Source organism: Manis javanica, chromosome 1 (genome assembly GCF_040802235.1).
Source record: "Manis javanica isolate MJ-LG chromosome 1, MJ_LKY, whole genome shotgun sequence".
NCBI classification, from domain to species: domain Eukaryota; kingdom Metazoa; phylum Chordata; class Mammalia; order Pholidota; family Manidae; genus Manis; species Manis javanica.
In genome coordinates, this window is record NC_133156.1 from 191,030,228 (window position 1) to 191,049,377 (window position 19,150).

Consider the following 19,150-nt stretch of genomic DNA (forward strand, 5'->3'; position numbering starts at 1 on the left):
GCTTAGTCCTGTTATTATGGGTTTAGCACTCAGTTAAGCCTATATCTTAGAGAAGAGCACTCTCACCCAGATGGTTGGCCAAATGTCATTGTTTCATAAAACCTATTTTACAAGTCATTAAAGAAATTCTATGAAGCTATTGTTACTGCCAATATTCCCTCATATGCCTTGATTCTGCTGGGATCTGACAGGATTTTTTTTATATCATTCAGTTTAGTTTAGTTTTTTTTTTTTGGTATCATTAATCTACAATTACATGAGCAACATTATGGTTACTAGACTCCCCCATCATCAAGTCCTCCCCACATAATCCATTACAGTCACTGTCCATCAGTGTAGTAAGATGCTATCACTACTTGTCTTCTCTGTGTTGTACTGCCTTCCCCATGCTCTCCCCTACATTGTGTGTGCTAATCATAATGTCCCTTTTTTCCCTTTATCCCTCCCTTCCCACCCATCCTCCCCGGTTCCTTTCCCTTTGGTAACTGTTAGTCCATTCTTGGTTTCTGCGAGTCTGCTGCTGTTTTGCTCCTTCAGTTTTTTTTTCTTTGTTCTTATACTCCACAGATGAGTGAAATCATTTGATACTTGTCTTTCACTGCCTGGCTTATTTCACTGAGCATAATACCCTCTAGCTCCATCCATGTTGTTGCAAATGGCAGGATTTGTTTTCTTCTTATGGCTGAATAATATTCCATTGTGAATATGTACATCTTCTTTATCCACTCATCTACTGATGGACACTTAGGTAGCTTCCATTTCTTGGCTATTGTAAACAGTGCTCAATAAACATAGGGGTGCATATGTCTTTTTCAAACTGGGCTGCTGCATTCTTAGGGTAAATTTGTAGGAGTGGAATTCCTGGGTCAAATGGTATTTCTATTTTTAGTTTTTTGAGGAACCTCCATACTGCTTCCCACAATGGTTGAACTAATTTACATTCCCACCAGCAGTGTAGGAGGGTTCCCCTTTCTCCGCATCCTCACCAACATTTGTTGTTGTCTGTCTTTTCGATGGTGGCCATCCTCACCAGTGTGAGGTGATATCTCATTGTGGTTTTAATTTGCATTTCTCTGATGATTAGTGATGAAGAGCATCTTTTCATGTGCCTGTTGGCCACCTGAATTTCTTCTTTGGAGAAGTGTCTGTTCAGATCCTCTTCCCATTTTTTAAATTGGATTATTTGTTTTTTGTTTGTTGAGGTGCGTGAGCTCTTTATATATTTTGGATGTCAACCCTTTATCGGATATGTCATTTATGAATATATTCTTCCATACTGTAGTATGTCTTTTTGTTCTGTTGATGGTGTCCTTTGCTATACAGAAGCTTTTCAGCTTGATGTAGCCCCACTTATTCATTTTTGCTTTTGTTTCCCTTGCCTGGGGAGATATGTTCATGAAGAAATTGCTCATGTTTATTTCCTGACAGGATTTTTTTTCAGTATTTCCATCCTTCACTAACAACAGTCCTTTGCATATGTTAAGTACCTTACAAAAGTTTAATACTTCTTGGAACCCTACTCTAATGTAGAACTAATGTACATCAACACTTTGAAGCAAACAAATTGTTAATATTTACTTATTGCTTAGTCTCAGGAAGAAAAATAATTACAATTTCATTTGTCACAGAAAAAGAAAGAATATATTAAAACTTGAAACATTTCAGGTAGTTAAAGCAATTGTCACATCAATGGAGACTGTTGCAAAAAGCCAATAATGGAATCTTTCAAATTCTCCTCTGTCCTTTATGGCTGACAGGTCGACCCCTTACATTGATAAAACTAGAAGAGTTTAGTAATAAACCTTGTAGATTGTCTAATTCAAACCTCTTACTTTACAGATGAGAAAGTGAGACCGAGAGAATTTAAATGATTTGCCCACATAGCAGCAGCGGTAGAACTCAAAACCAGGATTTTTGGATCCTCAAGTTAATAATATTTCTTCTACATGTGAGTTTGTTCTCCTCTGTTCTTTTCCCTGCAGAAACAAAAGAACTGAAAGGCAGAGACATGTAGCGAGTCAGAGTAGAAGTTTTGTTTGAATACACTCCGCCAGAGTTAAGGTAGAAAAAGGACTAGATTATTGAAGGGAGGGTATATTTATCATGTTCCAGCCCAGAGGCTCCTCTTTGATTGACAGGATGAGGTCATTTGATTGACAGTTCTAGTTACACATCCCTTTCTCTTGGTGCCCATCTTTTCCCGAAATACAAACAGGAAAGTCCACAGCAGAAGAGCAAAACCGCAATTTTATTTTAATAAGATTATAATGAGGTGTGATTTGGGCAGTCCTTAGTTTTACTTGATTGCACCTGAGGTTGGGACCAGTTTGGCCTGATCCTAATAAGCAAGGAAGTTATGAAGTTATCTCCCTGAAAAGCCTTTGTTGTCTTCAAGTAGGACCCCCCTAACCAGGTCATTTTTCCTTGAACCTTATCTTCCCCTTCCCAGGCTGCTCATGTCTCTTCCTACCTGTAGCTCCAGGCACTACCTAACATTTCCATCATCACACACTTATTTCCATACTACATCAGTTGTCTTAAATAATCATAGGATGTTTGTGGGCTACACAGAAGTGTGAAAATTAATAAAGGGAAATTTCATTGACATGACTGTTGGCAGGCCAGAAGGGAAAACTGTCATGTCCACCAGTCCTAATAAATCTCAGACCTCCACAGAAGATGCAGTCTTGCAAGTCCCTATTGTTTTAGCTATTTTGTTACCCAGAAGGAGGAACAGCCCATTCCTCTGGGTAACAGCAACATTCAAGCAACAGCTTAGCCAATGAGAGACTGTCACCATTCAGTCAGTGGGAAGCCACAACACAGGGGACTTCAGTTTACTCCAATGGACTTTTTGCTTAAAACATCCCAACTTGGCTCTTTTCCTTTTTACAAGGGCATTCCTCACCTTATTCTCCAGACATGCCTATGGGTTTGCTATAGCTAGTGTGTCCTGAACTGCAATTCTGTGCTATTCCTAGATAAATCCTTTTTTTAAATAATAAATTAACTGTTTTATTTTTAAGGTTAACAGAAGAAAACTGGTCCTTTGAAGAGAAATCAGCACCAGAGGCTAAAGGATCACAGAGCACCTAGGAAGCTTCATGTTGTAGTACTGATATCCTGAATGCCTGTAAAAGCTCATAATAATCACAGGATTAAGTGTTTTGAAAAACTGTCCTTGAGCTTATCCCAAGCATCCATCACTTTATGAGCACTTAATAATTATCTGTGCACAAATAATGAATGAACTGAATCTGCATAGACTTACATATTAAAATGTCCAACAGGTGAGCTAATGGACCTCTTTAGGTCGTTGCTCTGAATTGGAATATTGTTTCCATCTATTTAAGGTTTACCTTGGGTTTCAGTTCTTTGTGCCTCAGTCTCCTTAACTACTAAAGAAAATGTTAATGGCACCTAATTCATAGGACTCTTCTGAGGTTTAATTAAATGAGAACCCGTGTAAAAAGTTTAGCGGGGCCTAGCATACACTGAGCTACATGATAGTTATTAAAATGCTCAGGCTCCCCAAGAACCAGAGGTTAAGTACAAGAAACTATCATAAAACGAGAGCGCTGTCCTAAGCAGACAGGCAGTCCTGATTTGACAGGCATTCATAGACTCAAAACTTAAGATTCTCTGGTATTTAATGTGGGTGTATTTAAATCTCTGCCACTCGGTATCAAACTTTTAAACAAAGTATGGCAGACACCTGTCCCGAATCTTTCTTCCGGCACTCTAGCAAAATGAATAGAATTGAGTAAAATTCAGGTCTACGCAGCATGGGAAACACCGGCTCCGCGCCACCAGTTCGGAGGTGATCCGGAAGCACCACAACACCTAGCAGACGCGTCGGATTTGAGTTAACGCAAGGGACCTCACGACAGAGGGTGGGGTCGAGTTGTGGGTGTCCCAACACTCGCCTCTAAAATCGCGGGTGGCCCTTTCTGCCTCTCAAGAGTCCGCCCCACGGCACACCCAACCCCAAGCACCCAATATTCCGCAAGTTCCGAGTTCACGGGCGCAGCCACTTGACCCGGCGCGTGGCGGGCAGCCATCTACGTCATGACGGCGCCGCGCCGCCAGGCAGGCCCCTTTCTCCGCCTTTCCGTCTTCCTGGCGCCTGCGCCGCTTTTTGGAACGTTCGGGAAGGCGGTGGTCGTGTAGCGTTAGTCCGCGGCGAGCCCGAATCCGCATCCATCCGTCCTCCCTGACCTCGTGCGGACCCAGCGAGCTTACCATGCCAGAGAACGTGGCACCCCGTAGCGGGGCGCCCGCCGCGGCTGCCGGCGCCCGCGGGAAAAGCGCCTATCAGGACCGCGATAAGCCAGCCCAGATCCGTTTCAGCAACGTCTCCGCTGCCAAAGGTATCGCTTCCGGGCCTGGTCCACGGCCTTGCTGGGTCGAGCTTTGCTCTTAAGCTGGTCTTGTATGGAGTTGGCTCATTGCCTGTTCCTTCACATGATCCCTTCTTGTCGTTCCCGCAGAAGCAGCTCGGTAGAGGGACCCTTACTGTTTTCTGCCAGTAAGTCCCGACTCCCGAGTATGCAGGCCTTTGGACTTGCCCCATTCTGAGTCTCAGACGCCGGTACTTTTTCATTGTGGGTTATATTATCACTACCCCATATATAGCGGTCCTTTGAGATCTGACACTTGAGGGCTGTTGCTTAACCTCTTTATGGGTTCCACTGATAGAATGTTGTTTGCACAGTACTTCTCCGTGTACTTGTTTTTGAAGAAATACCATTTAATCTTTCTTCGGCACAACTAATGAAATGAATCAGGTGAAATTTTAGTGTCTAAATTGGGGCGGGGCCCTTTGCATTGGGCTGTGGAGAATAGACAATCCGTCTTAATTGCGAGTAATTACGAGAACCTATTTTGTGCTTTTATATTCTCTCTGCATGTGCACCCAAACACAAGCATCTCAAGAAACAAGGACGGTTTCCTGGTTGTTTTTTTGTAGAACAGTTTGGCGAATGGTGGAACTGGGACCATTTGGAGGGCCGAAAGAGCTACATAATATGGTAGATTTTCGACAAACAAGGATGATACAGAATGGGAGGTTTACTTTAGTAACCTTTGAAACAGCAGTGAACAGAGAATTCAAAGTGGTTAAGGAAGGTAGCATGTGGGAAGGATTGGCCACCTAAATTTTCTGTGAACCTGACCCTTTTAAGTGAAGAGAGCTCATAGAATGGAGGCGCAGCTACTATTATTTTTATTTTTTTTTAGATGGTATGTACCTTTCTAGAGTCTTCACCTAGATGAATGTAACAGCATTCTCAAGGCAGTTGGTCTGCTTGGAGAATCATGGCTGTGGATCCACTGAAATCTGAAAGGGTAATATTGACTGGGTAATTAGGAACAAGAGCCCAAAATTATGAAACGTTTAAGTAAAAAATAATTTTTGAGTTACAGCAAATACTTACTTTCAGGCTCTTTACGTAATGTTCACACAGTGTGTGGGGAAGCACTACCCTATTTGGGGAACATAAAATGGTTAGGATGCAGTCTCAGCCCTGTGTATACATCTCTGGGATGTGAGAAAAGGGAATATCTAATCATTTGTTATAAACTTCTCAACGAAAAGAGGATGGAGTACTGTTCAATTCCAATTTCTCTTAAAAAATACTATGTGGAATAAGAAGATGATAACATTCTCATGGACAGGTAGTAAGTCTCTTTTAAATGCTAGTCTGCATATCCAGAGATGTTTCCTAACACTGATAATTGAAAGCTGTGATTTTGTTTTTGGTTTTTTTTAGTTGTTTTGATTTTAAAGGTGGGGTGGTTACGGGTGCTTTTTTCCAGTGGGCTATCTACACCAGCTTCACATTAGTGAAAAAGAAAAGTCTTTCCGTTCAGATACTACACTATATAGTGGAGACAGAGTAAGCAAATAAGTGTATTAGGAAGATTCAGTAAGTCCTTAAAATTTATTCTGCCATAGATCATATAAGTACTATGTATAGTGACTTTTATAATAAAAAATGAAGCATCATAGAATTACAGGAGTAAATTATTCTGTTTCCAGTAGATTATTATTAGACAATGAATTTCTTCAGTGGACATAGGACAAAATGATCATTTGAGAGAAGAAATAGTTTTGATCTTTGAAAGCTGATTTCTTTTTTTTCTTCTCTTTACAGCTGTTGCTGATGCTATCAGAACAAGCCTTGGACCAAAAGGAATGGATAAAATGGTAAAAAGCTATCATTCATTACATCTTGAGTACTAGTCCACTCTATAAGATCTTGATAGAGGGTTAAGATAGGCTGTTTAAATAGTAAAAAGTGTTAGAAGAGTACTTTGAGGATTAAGAAGAGTGATAGATTACTTTTGAACAAACCAGATTCACATTTTATTTAATGCTTTTTAAACAAAGTACATACAAAGAAGTAATCTGTTGTGTAGTTAGATGGAAAGTACAGTAAATCTGCAGGTATAAGGACTTGAGTTCGGTGTACCTTACTGATATAACTATGACATTTGACGTAGGTTTTTGGGAATTCAGCTCTACTAACTAGGTTGACCAGCAGCATAAAACAGCTGCATTCCACTGTTCACCATGTAAGAACTTACTCACTATGTAAGAACTTGTTCGTTATGCTTCAGAAGATCGGAGACTGTTGAGAATTAGGCTTGGGGTTGATTAATGATTGTGCATTGAGTCCCCTATACAGAATTTTATTGTTGTTAACAACCATTTGATCAATAAATATGAGAGATGCCCTCTCAAAAAAAAAAAAACAACAAGTGCATTCCAGTAACTTAATAATACACCATCAAATTCAGTGCCAGTTAACATACCTAATTAGAGATAAGGAAACAGTATGGATAATTGTCTGGATGATATAAAAATCATCACTCCCTCTGGATGTTTTCATTTCTGTTGCTACTAGTAATGCTATTGCCCTGTGTGGAGGATAGTAAGAAATGAGTTACTCTGTTGACTCTAAGAATTGTGTTCACCGTGCTAATGGTGTTGTCTTTTGAGGGGATTCATGGTGTTTCCTACTGTTGATACGAACCCAGTAATGATAGTGAGGTGTTTTGTTTGAACCTGAGTCCAGAATAGCTGAGGCAGCCTAGAGCACCTGGGTCATCTGGAGGGCTCCTTTAAATTATCATCTTGTTCTAACAAGACTTGACCCTCCCCCAGCTGTTACTAAGGGGACACAAAAGCATTAAAAATGAGCTCTTGAAGGAAACCATCTCTGGTTAGTGTGGGCTCCTAGCTCATATTGGTTGTTTTTTGGAAGAAGGTTTGTAAAAAATTTCAGTCTGCTGAAATTTATCCTGGTAAATTGCTTGCTATTTTCAGTGACCATTTCTCAGTATTTTTCCTTCTGTACCCCTCAGTGACATTTGACACATACCACTGCCTGCTCCAAAACTGTTCCTTTGGTCTGCGGCTCCTTTTCTACCTCTCAACTATTTCTCTCCTTTGCCCCTTGATCTTGGTCCTCTGGTCGGTCATCTACTTAGATCACTTTAAGTCTGACTTTTATACTGAGTCTCTGATACAGTCACACCCAAGCTATATTCACAGTATAACTTGTGAATGCCTTTTACCTATAAAAACCAAGTTTCTCCCATTTTGTATCACCCTTAGTGCTTGGGAAATTACTGCCACTCACAACATTGCTTTCAGTCAATTTAATTACAACAAATGTTAATTGAGAACCTAACCTGTTTTAGGAACTTTAATTCAGGGGATCTCAAATATACTCACAGTGACCTCATAGAAAGAGTTTTTATAACCAATTTATACTTTCAGACAGTGCTTCTCTAGAGTATCTTTTCTACTCTTTTTTTGGTTCTTTGTCTAGATTCTTTCACTTTTAAACAAAAAATAGCTGGAACAAAGCCAGCTATTTCACTTGTAAAGTTGGATCATGACTGCATGTTTATAAATCTTTAATCTTTATACCAATGTAAGGGGAGAGAATTTGAAATAAAGCACAGTTGTAAGCTATGCAAACAAAGTAACTTCTACAGAGTGTTTAGATCAGATCTTTTAGGGTGTCATATCAATGCTGGGTTAAGAAAACAAATGTTTGAAATACAGCATTTTTTAAAAACCAAATTGACAGATTCAAGATGGAAAAGGTGATGTGACCATTACAAATGATGGTGCCACCATTTTGAAACAAATGCAAGTGTTACATCCAGCAGCCAGAATGGTAAGCGTGATTTTTTTTAAGTATATTGTTTGATACTTGGTAAATAGTTAAATTTGTCTTAGTCAACCACAGATTATCAGTTAAGCATTGTGGAATTTTTTTCTCTTTATACCAAACAGGCATATTTTTAGGCTACGTTGTGTGCCTTTCATGATACTCTTCAGTGTAAAGTCAGAATAAAACATGAATCGCCTTGTTCTTGTTCACAGGAATGTGCCATACAGTTGAAGAAGGAAATAAAAACATGAAATGGTGTAAATTATTAGTCCAATGGATGTTCACTGGAAGAGAACAAAATAATTTTAATTGTGTACAAAATAAATCTGAACTTACTCTGACATTTATTAAAAATAATTACCTATTTAAGGATTGTGATGATGGTTTTAGTGTCAAGTGAGAAGTTGCCATCAGCAAAAAGAAATTCCTGTCAAATTCCGTTTAATTATAGAAAGATGACTTAAAATGAATCAGATTATGCTCATACAGGATCAGTTCAGATAAATTTGGTGAAAGATTCCAAACTGGCACTCTTATCTGCAATGCCCCATTTCATAGCTTCCAAAACCTATAATACGATATGATTTAATCTTTCTGACAGGAACTTTTAACTTAGCTGGGAAGAAAAAAATGTATAACCCACAGTCTGAATTGGAGATCATAGTATAGCTTCTTAAAGAGTATATAAGTAGAATTTTGTGTGCCACATATATATCAGTCGTCATTTTAAGGTGAAATCCAAGGTGGACAAGAAATGAAAAGTCAAGAATATATTGAATATTAAAGTGTTAAAAATCAAGTAGTTTGTGATACTGATGGCCAGTCATCTTAAATTTGTATTTGATATTAGTGGCTTCTCACATTTCTGATTGAGCAACTGAGCATATTCTGTTCACTTAGCTGGTGGAGCTGTCTAAAGCGCAAGATATTGAAGCAGGAGATGGTACTACATCAGTAGTCATCATTGCTGGCTCTCTCTTAGATTACTGTACCAAGCTTCTTCAGAAAGGTATGTAGGACATAGGACATGCTTTATTACAGAATAAAGGCAAAAAGTTATTAATATGAAATTTAATTTGGAGAAACTTTTTTATAGGAATTTGTAGATTAAGTATTGCTATGTTTATTATGGGAATTAGATAAGTTTTTCTTTTTGCTGCTGCTGCTTTTTTCTGCCAAACTTTTCTTTTTGAATGGAACTTGATTGATAGAATTTGTGTTTTCAAAAATAAGTGGCAGTGGCCTTAACTGATCTTAGGCACTAGATGAGAATGATGATTGGTGATTAGGTAGAGGAAGTATTGGTTCTTACTCTGATAAATAGGGCTTAATTCATGGTAGTAACTCTCTAGTCATTTATTTTACTTTGTAAATTTGTGGTATTTTGAAAAGTATGAAATCGTTTGTCTTAAATATCACAGGAGTATGTAATCTGTTCCAAATCAAGTAGAAATAAATTATTAGCCATAGTTAAAAGTTAAAATTATTCAAGCCATTGTTTAAAACTATGAAGCATAAGCAAATTCATAGTTAATAATTTTAACTATATGACTTGTTTGAAATTTTAGTGAATAGAAAAATTTTAAGTCATATCAAGTATGTACTTTATCTGTTATAGTCAAATAACTTAGATTTTCACAAATGACAGGAATTCATCCAACCATCATTTCTGAGTCATTCCAGAAGGCTTTGGAAAAGGGTATTGAAATCTTAACTGATATGTCTCGACCTGTAGATCTGAGTGACAGAGAAACTTTGTTAAATAGTGCAACCACTTCATTGAACTCAAAGGTGAGACAGTCATTAAGGTATCATTGTAAAATTAGTTTTAAGTTTAATTAAGAACTACAACTCTTCTGTGATTTCTGATGCTGTACAGTTCATAAATGTTAGGTCTCAAGAGTGTCTAGTAACAGTTTAACTGAATTAGTTAAAGTAAAATTCACTCACTTGAAAGATTTTCAGATAAGCTATATTGCCATTTTACTAATGGGAAAACAGGTATAGTGAAGTTAAATAACTCATCTAAGACCCACTAATAAGAACTGAAATATGGATCCAGGACAGTTCTCTTTACCCAGGGTCCCTCTCTTAACTAATATCTATGTTACTTAGTTAACCAAATTTAAAGTAGTATTCTTTGAAATTTCTTGAGAACTCACGTCACCTGTTTAAGTGGAGCACTAGTTGGTATTAGTGGTAATAAGTTATACTGTGTAATGTTCCCAGATCTAATATAGACAATAGTATAATTGTTAGAAGCATTGGTCAGTGACTAGACTGGCCCACACTAAGCAGTGTAAGTTTGAGTTTTTTCATCTAAAGATTGAATAAGTATACAAGTGTAAAGTACCACTATCATCGCCCTCTGTATTTGGACTGCACATTTATAGCATCTGATGACAAATTCATTTTAGATTGGAAGCCTCTAAATAAAAAGTATTTGTATTATTTTGGAGTTCCTATAGAATTATTAGTAATCTGGACAGTCCCATCTACAGCAAGTATATATTTTTATTTTGTGGCTTTGGGAGGTGACTGACACCCTGAGCAGAAAAGACCCATTTGGATTGGATGTTACCTTATATGTTCCCACTCTTGCCCGCCACTCCCCAAATGACTAGGATTCCTTGAATATCTTTGTTATTAAAGAATTAGGACTTTTTCTGTTGTGAATCTGACTTTTCTTTTTTGATACTAGGTTGTCTCTCAATATTCAAGTCTGCTTTCTCCAATGAGTGTAAATGCAGTGATGAAAGTGATTGACCCAGCCACAGCTACTAGTGTAGATCTTAGAGATATTAAAATAGTTAAGAAACTTGGGTAAGCATTTCTAATTATGACTTCCATTAATAAAAATTAATTTTGAAAGTTAAACATAAGCTGTTGCAAAAATAAATAGCTTAAGTGAAAAACACCTATATGAAAGTCACAATGCTTTCTTTTTGGTTTTGATTTCATGAGAACTTATATTAATGTGGGAATCTAAAAAATGTATTTATATTCCCTTACGGGCAGTAGTGCGATCAAAAAGGTTTTGGAATGGTGTACTAACAAATGTGTTTGAGGCTGAAGCACATATTTTTGGACAGATTTTAATATATTAGCAGTCTTTTAAACTTAAAGATTTCTACCCCGTTAATTCTCCTGTCCTTGTTTTCCCTTTTCTTAGTGGAACAATTGATGACTGTGAATTGGTGGAAGGCCTGGTACTCACTCAAAAGGTGGCCAATTCTGGCATAACGAGAGTTGAAAAGGCTAAAATCGGGCTTATTCAGTTTTGTTTATCAGCTCCCAAAACAGATGTAAGTAGAACTAAATGAAACTGGTTCCTTGTTTATGTATTTAACTTTTTAATACCTCACACTTTTGTTCAGTATTATAAAAAATAACTGATTCGAGTGATAAGCATAGATCTCAAAAGGATTAGTAAAATTGAGGCAAAAGTACAAATTGTTGGATGCCAGACAGGACAAATCTATAGCCTCAGTTGGCTAGTCATTGAAGTTGAGCCATTGATTTACTCCACAGATGAAGACAAACAACAATAGGGATATGTATGAAATACTAGGTTATGTAAAAATTCTAGTGTAAGTGGAATTTGCATATCCTTTCAGAACTGAAACCTCCTCCCATCCTACAGTATCAGGCTCATCTTTTTGTCCTGCATTTTCACATATGAAACTTTAAACCAGTTTAATATCCATATTCTAAGGAAATTGCTTTTTATCTAAGATACTCCTTTATCTTTACTATATTTAGTCTTAAGTGCCATTTGCTAAAGAGGGTGGTTGATCTTGTCACCTTACTCAGATCTGCTCTCATTTTACATTGTGTGGGCATATACTTTTACTGTTTTTGTCATTAGTTTCCCAAAAGTTTTAATCCATTCAAAAATTATTTTAAAGTTCTTTAGATGTGAACAAAATATGCCCTTGGTGTACCTCCTTTCAGCATACCAGTTTTTATAACACGCAACTGAAATTATTTCAGTAATACGTATATTTATATGAATACAATTGACGTATTCAGGAAATAGGATCATAATTTTTACTTTTTTTGATTACCAGAAATATACTTGCAAAAATATAAATAAACAGGTATATAGGTGGAATTAGAAAAGACATGAGTTAAGGATGTGTATCTTTCCAGAACTTTCTGTGCTTGTCTGTATAATTTATTTGGTGTGATTTTGGTTGAATTTATACTATGCAAAATTTTTTCATTAAAATTCCTTTTTTTTTTCACTCAAAAACTTACACTGCAAGTTATTAATACGTTCTTTTTCTCAACAGATGGATAATCAAATAGTAGTTTCTGACTATGTCCAGATGGACCGAGTGCTGCGAGAGGAGAGAGGCTATATTCTAAATTTAGTGAAGCAAATTAAGAAAACAGGATGTAATGTCCTTCTCATACAGAAGTCTATTTTAAGGTGTGGGGCTGTTTATTTTCTTCACCTCTTAATGATGATTGTGGATTCCTCCAGCAGTTTTTTAAAGAAACATTTGAGATGGCTAAACCTCTAGGAAGCTAGAATATGTCTTCATTTTGGGGCATCATTGTATTCTGATAAGTCTTCTAAAGTGGGTTCTCTTCCCACTAGGTTAATTTAAGCATGGGATATATTTTCCTTCTAGACCAAGATCTTAAGTATCAAGTAAATAGAATGCTTTGTTATTTAAGAACTATCTTTGGTCTAAAGTTAATTAGTTGAAAAGAGGCATTTACTTAAAGGTCCGTGCAATTGCTTGAAATTTAAAAGTTCTTTCGGTGGGTAATGCTGGGTGATAGTCCACAGATTCAAAGAATTCTCCACAGTTTGAACTGATGGCTCTTTTCCCCATTGTTTCCTTCCAATAGGTAGACACATTCCCGTATACTCTATTAATACGTTACACCAAAAAGTGTTTTGTGTGTTCATTTTATATAGAAACCTTGGTTAAGAATTGGAATATCTGCTTCTTATTCCAAGACTTGTAATAGCTAATAACCTTGAGTAATTTGCTCTCAAAATTCAGTTAGCTTATCTGTAAAACAAGGATAACATCCATCCTTCCAGTATCACAGGGTTGTCAGGCAGATCATTCCAGATAAAGTATCAATAAAGTTTTAATTATCAGAGATGTTAATTGAGTATTAAAAATGACACAGTCATCTTTATTGTGTGTTTTTCAAATAGTGTCATTGGAGTACATTTTAATACTATCAGAAATCTGATTTAAGAATTTAGAGCTCATACACTTGGTAAACTAGTCATTTTAAAATCTTCACAAATAATTTGAGTCATTGTCATTTAAACAACAGTAAAATAATGAAAACCTTAAAAAGTGGTTGCACAGCAAAATGCTTTCTTTCTAACCTAACACCAAATACTCACTGATTTTGTATTTTAGAGATGCTCTTAGCGATCTTGCATTGCATTTCCTGAACAAAATGAAGATTATGGTGGTTAAGGATATTGAAAGAGAAGACATTGAATTTGTTTGTAAGGTAAAATAAAATATTCCAAACATCTGTATGTGTGAAAATGTCCAATAATCAAATGTTGTCTTAATACGTGGATTCGATGTTTTTCCCAGACAATTGGAACCAAGCCAGTTGCTCATATTGACCAATTCACTGCTGACATGCTGGGATCAGCGGAGTTAGCGGAGGAGGTCAATTTAAATGGTTCTGGTAAACTGATCAAGGTAACAGTATTATAATTAAGGTTTTGTTTTCCTGGGTTTTTTTTTTTTTTTTTTTTAGCCCTTACTCAAATACCTAATTTGTAGTTTGTTTACTAAAGATTACAGGCTGTACAAGCCCTGGAAAAACAGTTACAATTGTTGTTCGTGGATCTAACAAATTGGTGATTGAAGAAGCTGAGCGCTCCATTCATGATGCCCTATGTGTTATTCGCTGTTTAGTGAAAAAGAGGTAATATAAATTTGCTAACAGTTTGAACCTTAAAACTTACATATTTTGAAATAGTAAATTATTAAAAATAGCTTTCTTTGGATAAAATAGTTAAAAGTTTATTTGTGAATTTCAGAGCTCTTATTGCAGGAGGTGGTGCTCCAGAAATAGAGCTGGCCCTACGGCTAACGGAATATTCACGCACATTGAGTGGTATGGAATCCTACTGCGTCCGTGCTTTTGCAGATGCTATGGAAGTCATTCCATCTACACTAGCTGAAAATGCTGGCCTGAATCCCATTTCCACAGTAACAGAACTAAGAAACCGACATGCCCAAGGAGAAAAAACTACAGGCATTAATGTCCGAAAGGTAATAATTTTACTGTTTCATTATTGCAGAATATGTTGGTTAATATAAAAATATTAAATTCTTCCTGATTACCTATTGGATGAAAAGTTTTGAAATTTAAACTTGAATCTAAATATGAGACCTGAGGTTAATTAATGTATGCTATTGAGTGTGAGAATGAAGATGATGCCTCAAGTGAAATGTATTATTTGTTCATTAACTCTCCCACTCTGTTGACTATGTGACTTCTAGCAGGTTAGTTTGTGCTTCAGTTTCCAAAGTTGTAAAAGTAGGGAAAATATTTCCCCCATAGTCCTGCTATAGTAATTAATTAAATGTATTACTAACCAGAAAACTCTTAACAAAGATGCCTGGCATAGAATAAACACTATGTAAGTGATAACTATTGCTGCTTTTGGGACCGTTAGTTTGGTACAGTTGTATAGGGTAAACACAGAATGGTAATAATTCCCCCTTTTATGGTAATGCTTTATTAATATCTCCTTTTATTTGAGGAGACATAGTTTATAATGGAAAAATACTGACAACCCAAGGTGTAATATATTTTGAATGGTATGGAAATGAAAAGGAGAGTGCTAGTTTGTTAGGGAAAGCTTTATGAAGATGCACCTTTGGTTGGTAGGGGATGAGATTTCAGGTAGAGAAGTAAGTGGCTTACAGATAAGAGGGACCAAGAAGTGACTCACTCATTTTACCTAGAGGGGTGTGTGTTGGTGATACAGTGGACTTAGTTTGGAAAGCTCAGATAGAAGCATGAAGAGGCCCTGGAGTATTGGGGCAGCTATGTTAGTTTTTTGGTTCATTTTGCTTTTTTATTATTATTATTATTATTATTCCAGTAGTTGCAAGCTACTGAAAGTTTTTACACAAGAGGCCAGGATGAAGAAAAGAGTATTCTCAGGAGGAAGAGTGGAGACAAGGGTTGCCTGTTACAGCCATCATAACATAAGCAGTGATCCTGGAGAGGGGGAGTAGGATAGTGTCAATGAAAATTTTAAAGTGGGATTTGAGAAAGACAAAGGCAGAGGAGACCAGACTTAGAACTCAGATAATTTAAGCATTAAAGATCTCATAATTTTTAATTATTGTGATCATTCCCTAATTTTTGTCAGGATATTTTTAAAGATAATCAGGAGGAGTTGTCTTGGAGGTAGGATTAAGGGAATCCAGCAGTAATTCAGTTTCTCCAAGTTTTAGTTGAAATACAACTTACAGGGTAGAGAACAGCTTAGTGGAGGGTATCTTTTTTGACTACAGCAAGGGAAAACTGGGTTTCAAAAGGCCTTGAGCCGTACTGGCAGCAGTGTAGTTGGGACGTGTATAACTATAAACACTAAGAGCAGTTGGTGCTGTTTTGCAGGGTGGTATTTCCAACATTTTGGAGGAACTGGTTGTCCAGCCTTTGTTGGTTTCAGTCAGTGCACTGACTCTGGCAACTGAAACTGTCCGGAGCATTCTGAAAATTGATGATGTGGTAAGTGTACATAGATTGTGAATTTTCCTACAAGTTCAAAAAGGCCTATTTCTTGAACGTTTTTTTTGAGGGAGTGGGGGAATTATGTTAGTTCTAGTCATCAAGGTGATAATTCGTACTTTTAAAGTACAGTCTTCTCACTTGTTAAAAGTAGGGGTGATTTGAGTAGTTGACTTGCCTTAAGTATCTTCCATCCTTAAAATTCTCTCATTACATATTTTGAAACTCAACAAGTTTTTCTCTTCTCAGGTAAACAGTCGATAATCTGGGTAACCCTGACTTACTGGTACCATCATGGCCACTAATGGTGCACCTGGAGTGGAATATCAGCTGGTGGTGGCATTTGGAAGATTGTTTCCTCTGTGAATTCCTGAGCCTGGTTTTCCAGGTGCAATTTGTTTGAAATTGTACTGGCAGATTAATTTTTTGTGGCCCCCTGACCCCAACATTTATATTATTTCTGATAATCTTGAAAAACATGTAAGAAGGAAAAAAATTCACATTACCTGTTGACTTCCTTGGGTCTTAATCCTAGGTGCTTCTATTTAAGTTTCTTTATTTTAAACAGAAATATGGAGAAGAAAAAAATGGCTCCATGTGCCCATCACCCTGATAAATCCCATTTACATAAAAATAGCAAAGTGATATATATATATGCCTTTTGAAAATTTAACAGTATAGAAAGATACAAAATAAAGAATGAAAGTCTCCCACTACTGTATTATCCTAATTACTTTCTACAAGAATAACCACTGCTGTGTTAATTTGGATTTCTTCTACAAATAAAAGTGCATATATAATATAGCAAATCTTAACACAAAAGATTCTTAACTACTATGTATTGTTTCAGTAGTTTGTTTTAAACATCTGCATTGCTTCTGCCTTAATTCAAGCATCCTCTCACCATGAATAGTATGAACTCTAATTTCTGACCTTGCTTTAGTCCCTTGCAGTCAGTTCTGCACACAGTTTGGCTAGTGTTTTTTAAAATTTGTCAGGCACTCCCCTTATAAAAGCTTTCATAGCTTCTCACTGCCTTTGAATAAAGACCAGACCTTTGAGATGGGTCATAAATTGGACCTACATATTGTGGTAACACACGGCTCACAATCTCTCTGTTATTTCACAAGGAGTGTTAGGAAAACAACTATGGCTCTCAAATTTGTGGAGAAAGAATTTGAGCCAACCAGTCTGAAGCCGCTTTTTTATCTGACAGCTCAAAAACAGTTGACTAAAGTTACTAATTTGATAAATGGTAGATCTTAATATGTTTAGATACCTATTCCCAGACTGTCTGGAATTCAGTAGTTTGTTCACTCCCCATTTTAATGTGTATTTACGGTAGCTAGAAAGCATACTGTAAAACAATTGAATGAGGTATATCCTAAAAACTTAAATTTAAGTCAGAATGCTTCCATAACCCAAAGTGTGTGTATTGGAATTTTTGTCAGTTATTCACAAGATTCTTAAGCTATGCCTATATGCCCAAATAAGGCAGTCACATAATTCTTAAAAGGGAACTCCCAAGATAAATGTTCCTTAATCATTTATTGTGTTAAATTTGTTCTGATAAACCACATCTTTTTTAGGATTTGACTCAGGTTTACAACAGTTTATGAAATAATCTAGTTCTATTTTAGGAAATGTAAGTAACAAATGAGAGCTCATAACAGGTTTACTGAAGATAAAATTCTAAAGCAATAAAAGGGAAATATATCCTGTTTCTGTGTTAATAGTGAGAAAGGCTATGACTGATGGGACCAGAAGTTTTACATACTTTTTTCTCTTAAGTGCAATTTATCCTTCAACCTCGATTTTTTATTATGAAAAATTTTAAATACATGCATGTTTAAAGAATAGTAAGAACATCATAGACCACCTAAATTTAACAATCACACTTTGCCATATAGTTATGTACCATGATACATACCTAAAAATCACAATATGTAAAATTGTGCAATAGAAACCACAAGACTTAGAAGTGTGATTTTGTCATAACCCTCAAACTTCAGTGATGAAACCTCATAACAGGTTCACACTGTTAAATGGCTAAGAAATACATATTAAATTACATGTGGCACTTTACCTTGAAACACTTACCACTTGAAGAAGTAGATGTTGGAAATGCAGCTAATGTCATTGCAAAGTGGAAGGATAGTTATCTGAAAAATGACAAATTTTTAACACCAGATGTGGATGGGTGTGGCTCATAATAGTAAATTGATGTACCCAGGTGTTATGAAGTGTGTTTCATGTGTTATTTGACTTGGGTGCATTTTTCTTTGTTGACTTTCTTCTGAGGACTCAAAGCAAACAAGATAAGCATTTTGTCAAAATTGCTTACTTGCTACTCTTAAGTTTGTCCTGACAGTTTGATTATGATGTTTATTAAATGTGGATCCCTTTGACTTGTCTTGACCTTGGATGTACAGATTAATTTCCAGTACTGCTAAGTTGCAGAAATGGGTATCAAAGTTCAGGAAGACAGGTGGCTAGAAGTTGGTGGGACAAAGTATGATAAGAGGAAGCTTTACAGAGATGATGTAGAATAGTAATCTTGAGTCCTTGAATGATTCTTCTGTACCTATGGGGTAAAGGAATAAAGGGCCAGGAATAATTCAGTAGAACCTTCAAAAGGATATTGCCTTAGTAATGCAGGTAAAATTAGCCAGCTCCAAAAATTAGTTTGGACTCTTGAAAATTTCTTTAATGGATCAAACCAATCCCAAGTAACAATCTACATATCAGAACAAAGCTTAAAACTCTTTAAAGGGTACAATAAAATCTAGGATTAATACAAAATTCATGTCTCACATTCAGTAAGTTATTGGTTATACAAAGGACAGTAGACAGCAACTCATCCAAATGGAGAAATAAGGATCTCAATAAAGGCAAATACATGGGCAATTATAAAAACTAGTGTTTTTGTAATACTGGCTTTGTAACTAGTCTTCAGCATGATTTAAGAGACGGATAATACTTAAAGGAAAAGTTAGTCTAAAAACTAGTAGCATTGTAACGAAGTGAGGTGAATTTAAAAGAAATTAGTTTGAAGTTCTGGCCACACAATGCATAAAGATAGAATTTTGTGACCTCAGTAACCAAAAGGGGTAGGGATGGCTGTAAAGGAGCAGAGTTTTTGTATATTACTGAAATTAAGATAGTATAAATTCAAATTAGAGTGCTATAACTTTAGGATGTTTATCTCCACAAAG

The 19,150-nt window shown here is 36.4% G+C and overlaps 1 protein-coding gene across 1 annotated transcript; it reads left to right on the forward strand.

Moving 5' to 3' along the window:
• The first annotated feature begins 4,103 nt into the window (after nt 1–4,103).
• On the forward strand, nt 4,104–18,348 carry CCT4 (chaperonin containing TCP1 subunit 4). Its single transcript, XM_036996619.2, has 14 exons — nt 4,104–4,370; nt 6,156–6,208; nt 8,103–8,192; nt 9,090–9,198; nt 9,838–9,980; nt 10,891–11,012; nt 11,362–11,494; nt 12,485–12,624; nt 13,586–13,682; nt 13,772–13,882; nt 13,981–14,111; nt 14,227–14,461; nt 15,822–15,935; nt 16,185–18,348. The coding sequence occupies exons 1-14, from the start codon at nt 4,244–4,246 to the stop codon at nt 16,197–16,199; spliced, it is 1,620 nt and encodes a 539-aa protein (XP_036852514.2). The 5' UTR covers nt 4,104–4,243; the 3' UTR covers nt 16,200–18,348.
• Nucleotides 18,349–19,150: the final 802 nt, after the last annotated feature.

Coding starts and splice junctions, on each gene's coding strand:
- CCT4 (XM_036996619.2), top strand. CDS start 4,244: ATGCCAGAGAACGTGGCACCCCGTAGCGGGGCGCCCGCCGCGGCTGCC. Junction 12,625..13,585: donor ATACAGAAGTCTATTTTAAG/GTGTGGGGCTGT, acceptor TTTGTATTTTAG/AGATGCTCTTAGCGATCTTG. Junction 13,683..13,771: donor ACATTGAATTTGTTTGTAAG/GTAAAATAAAAT, acceptor TGTTTTTCCCAG/ACAATTGGAACCAAGCCAGT.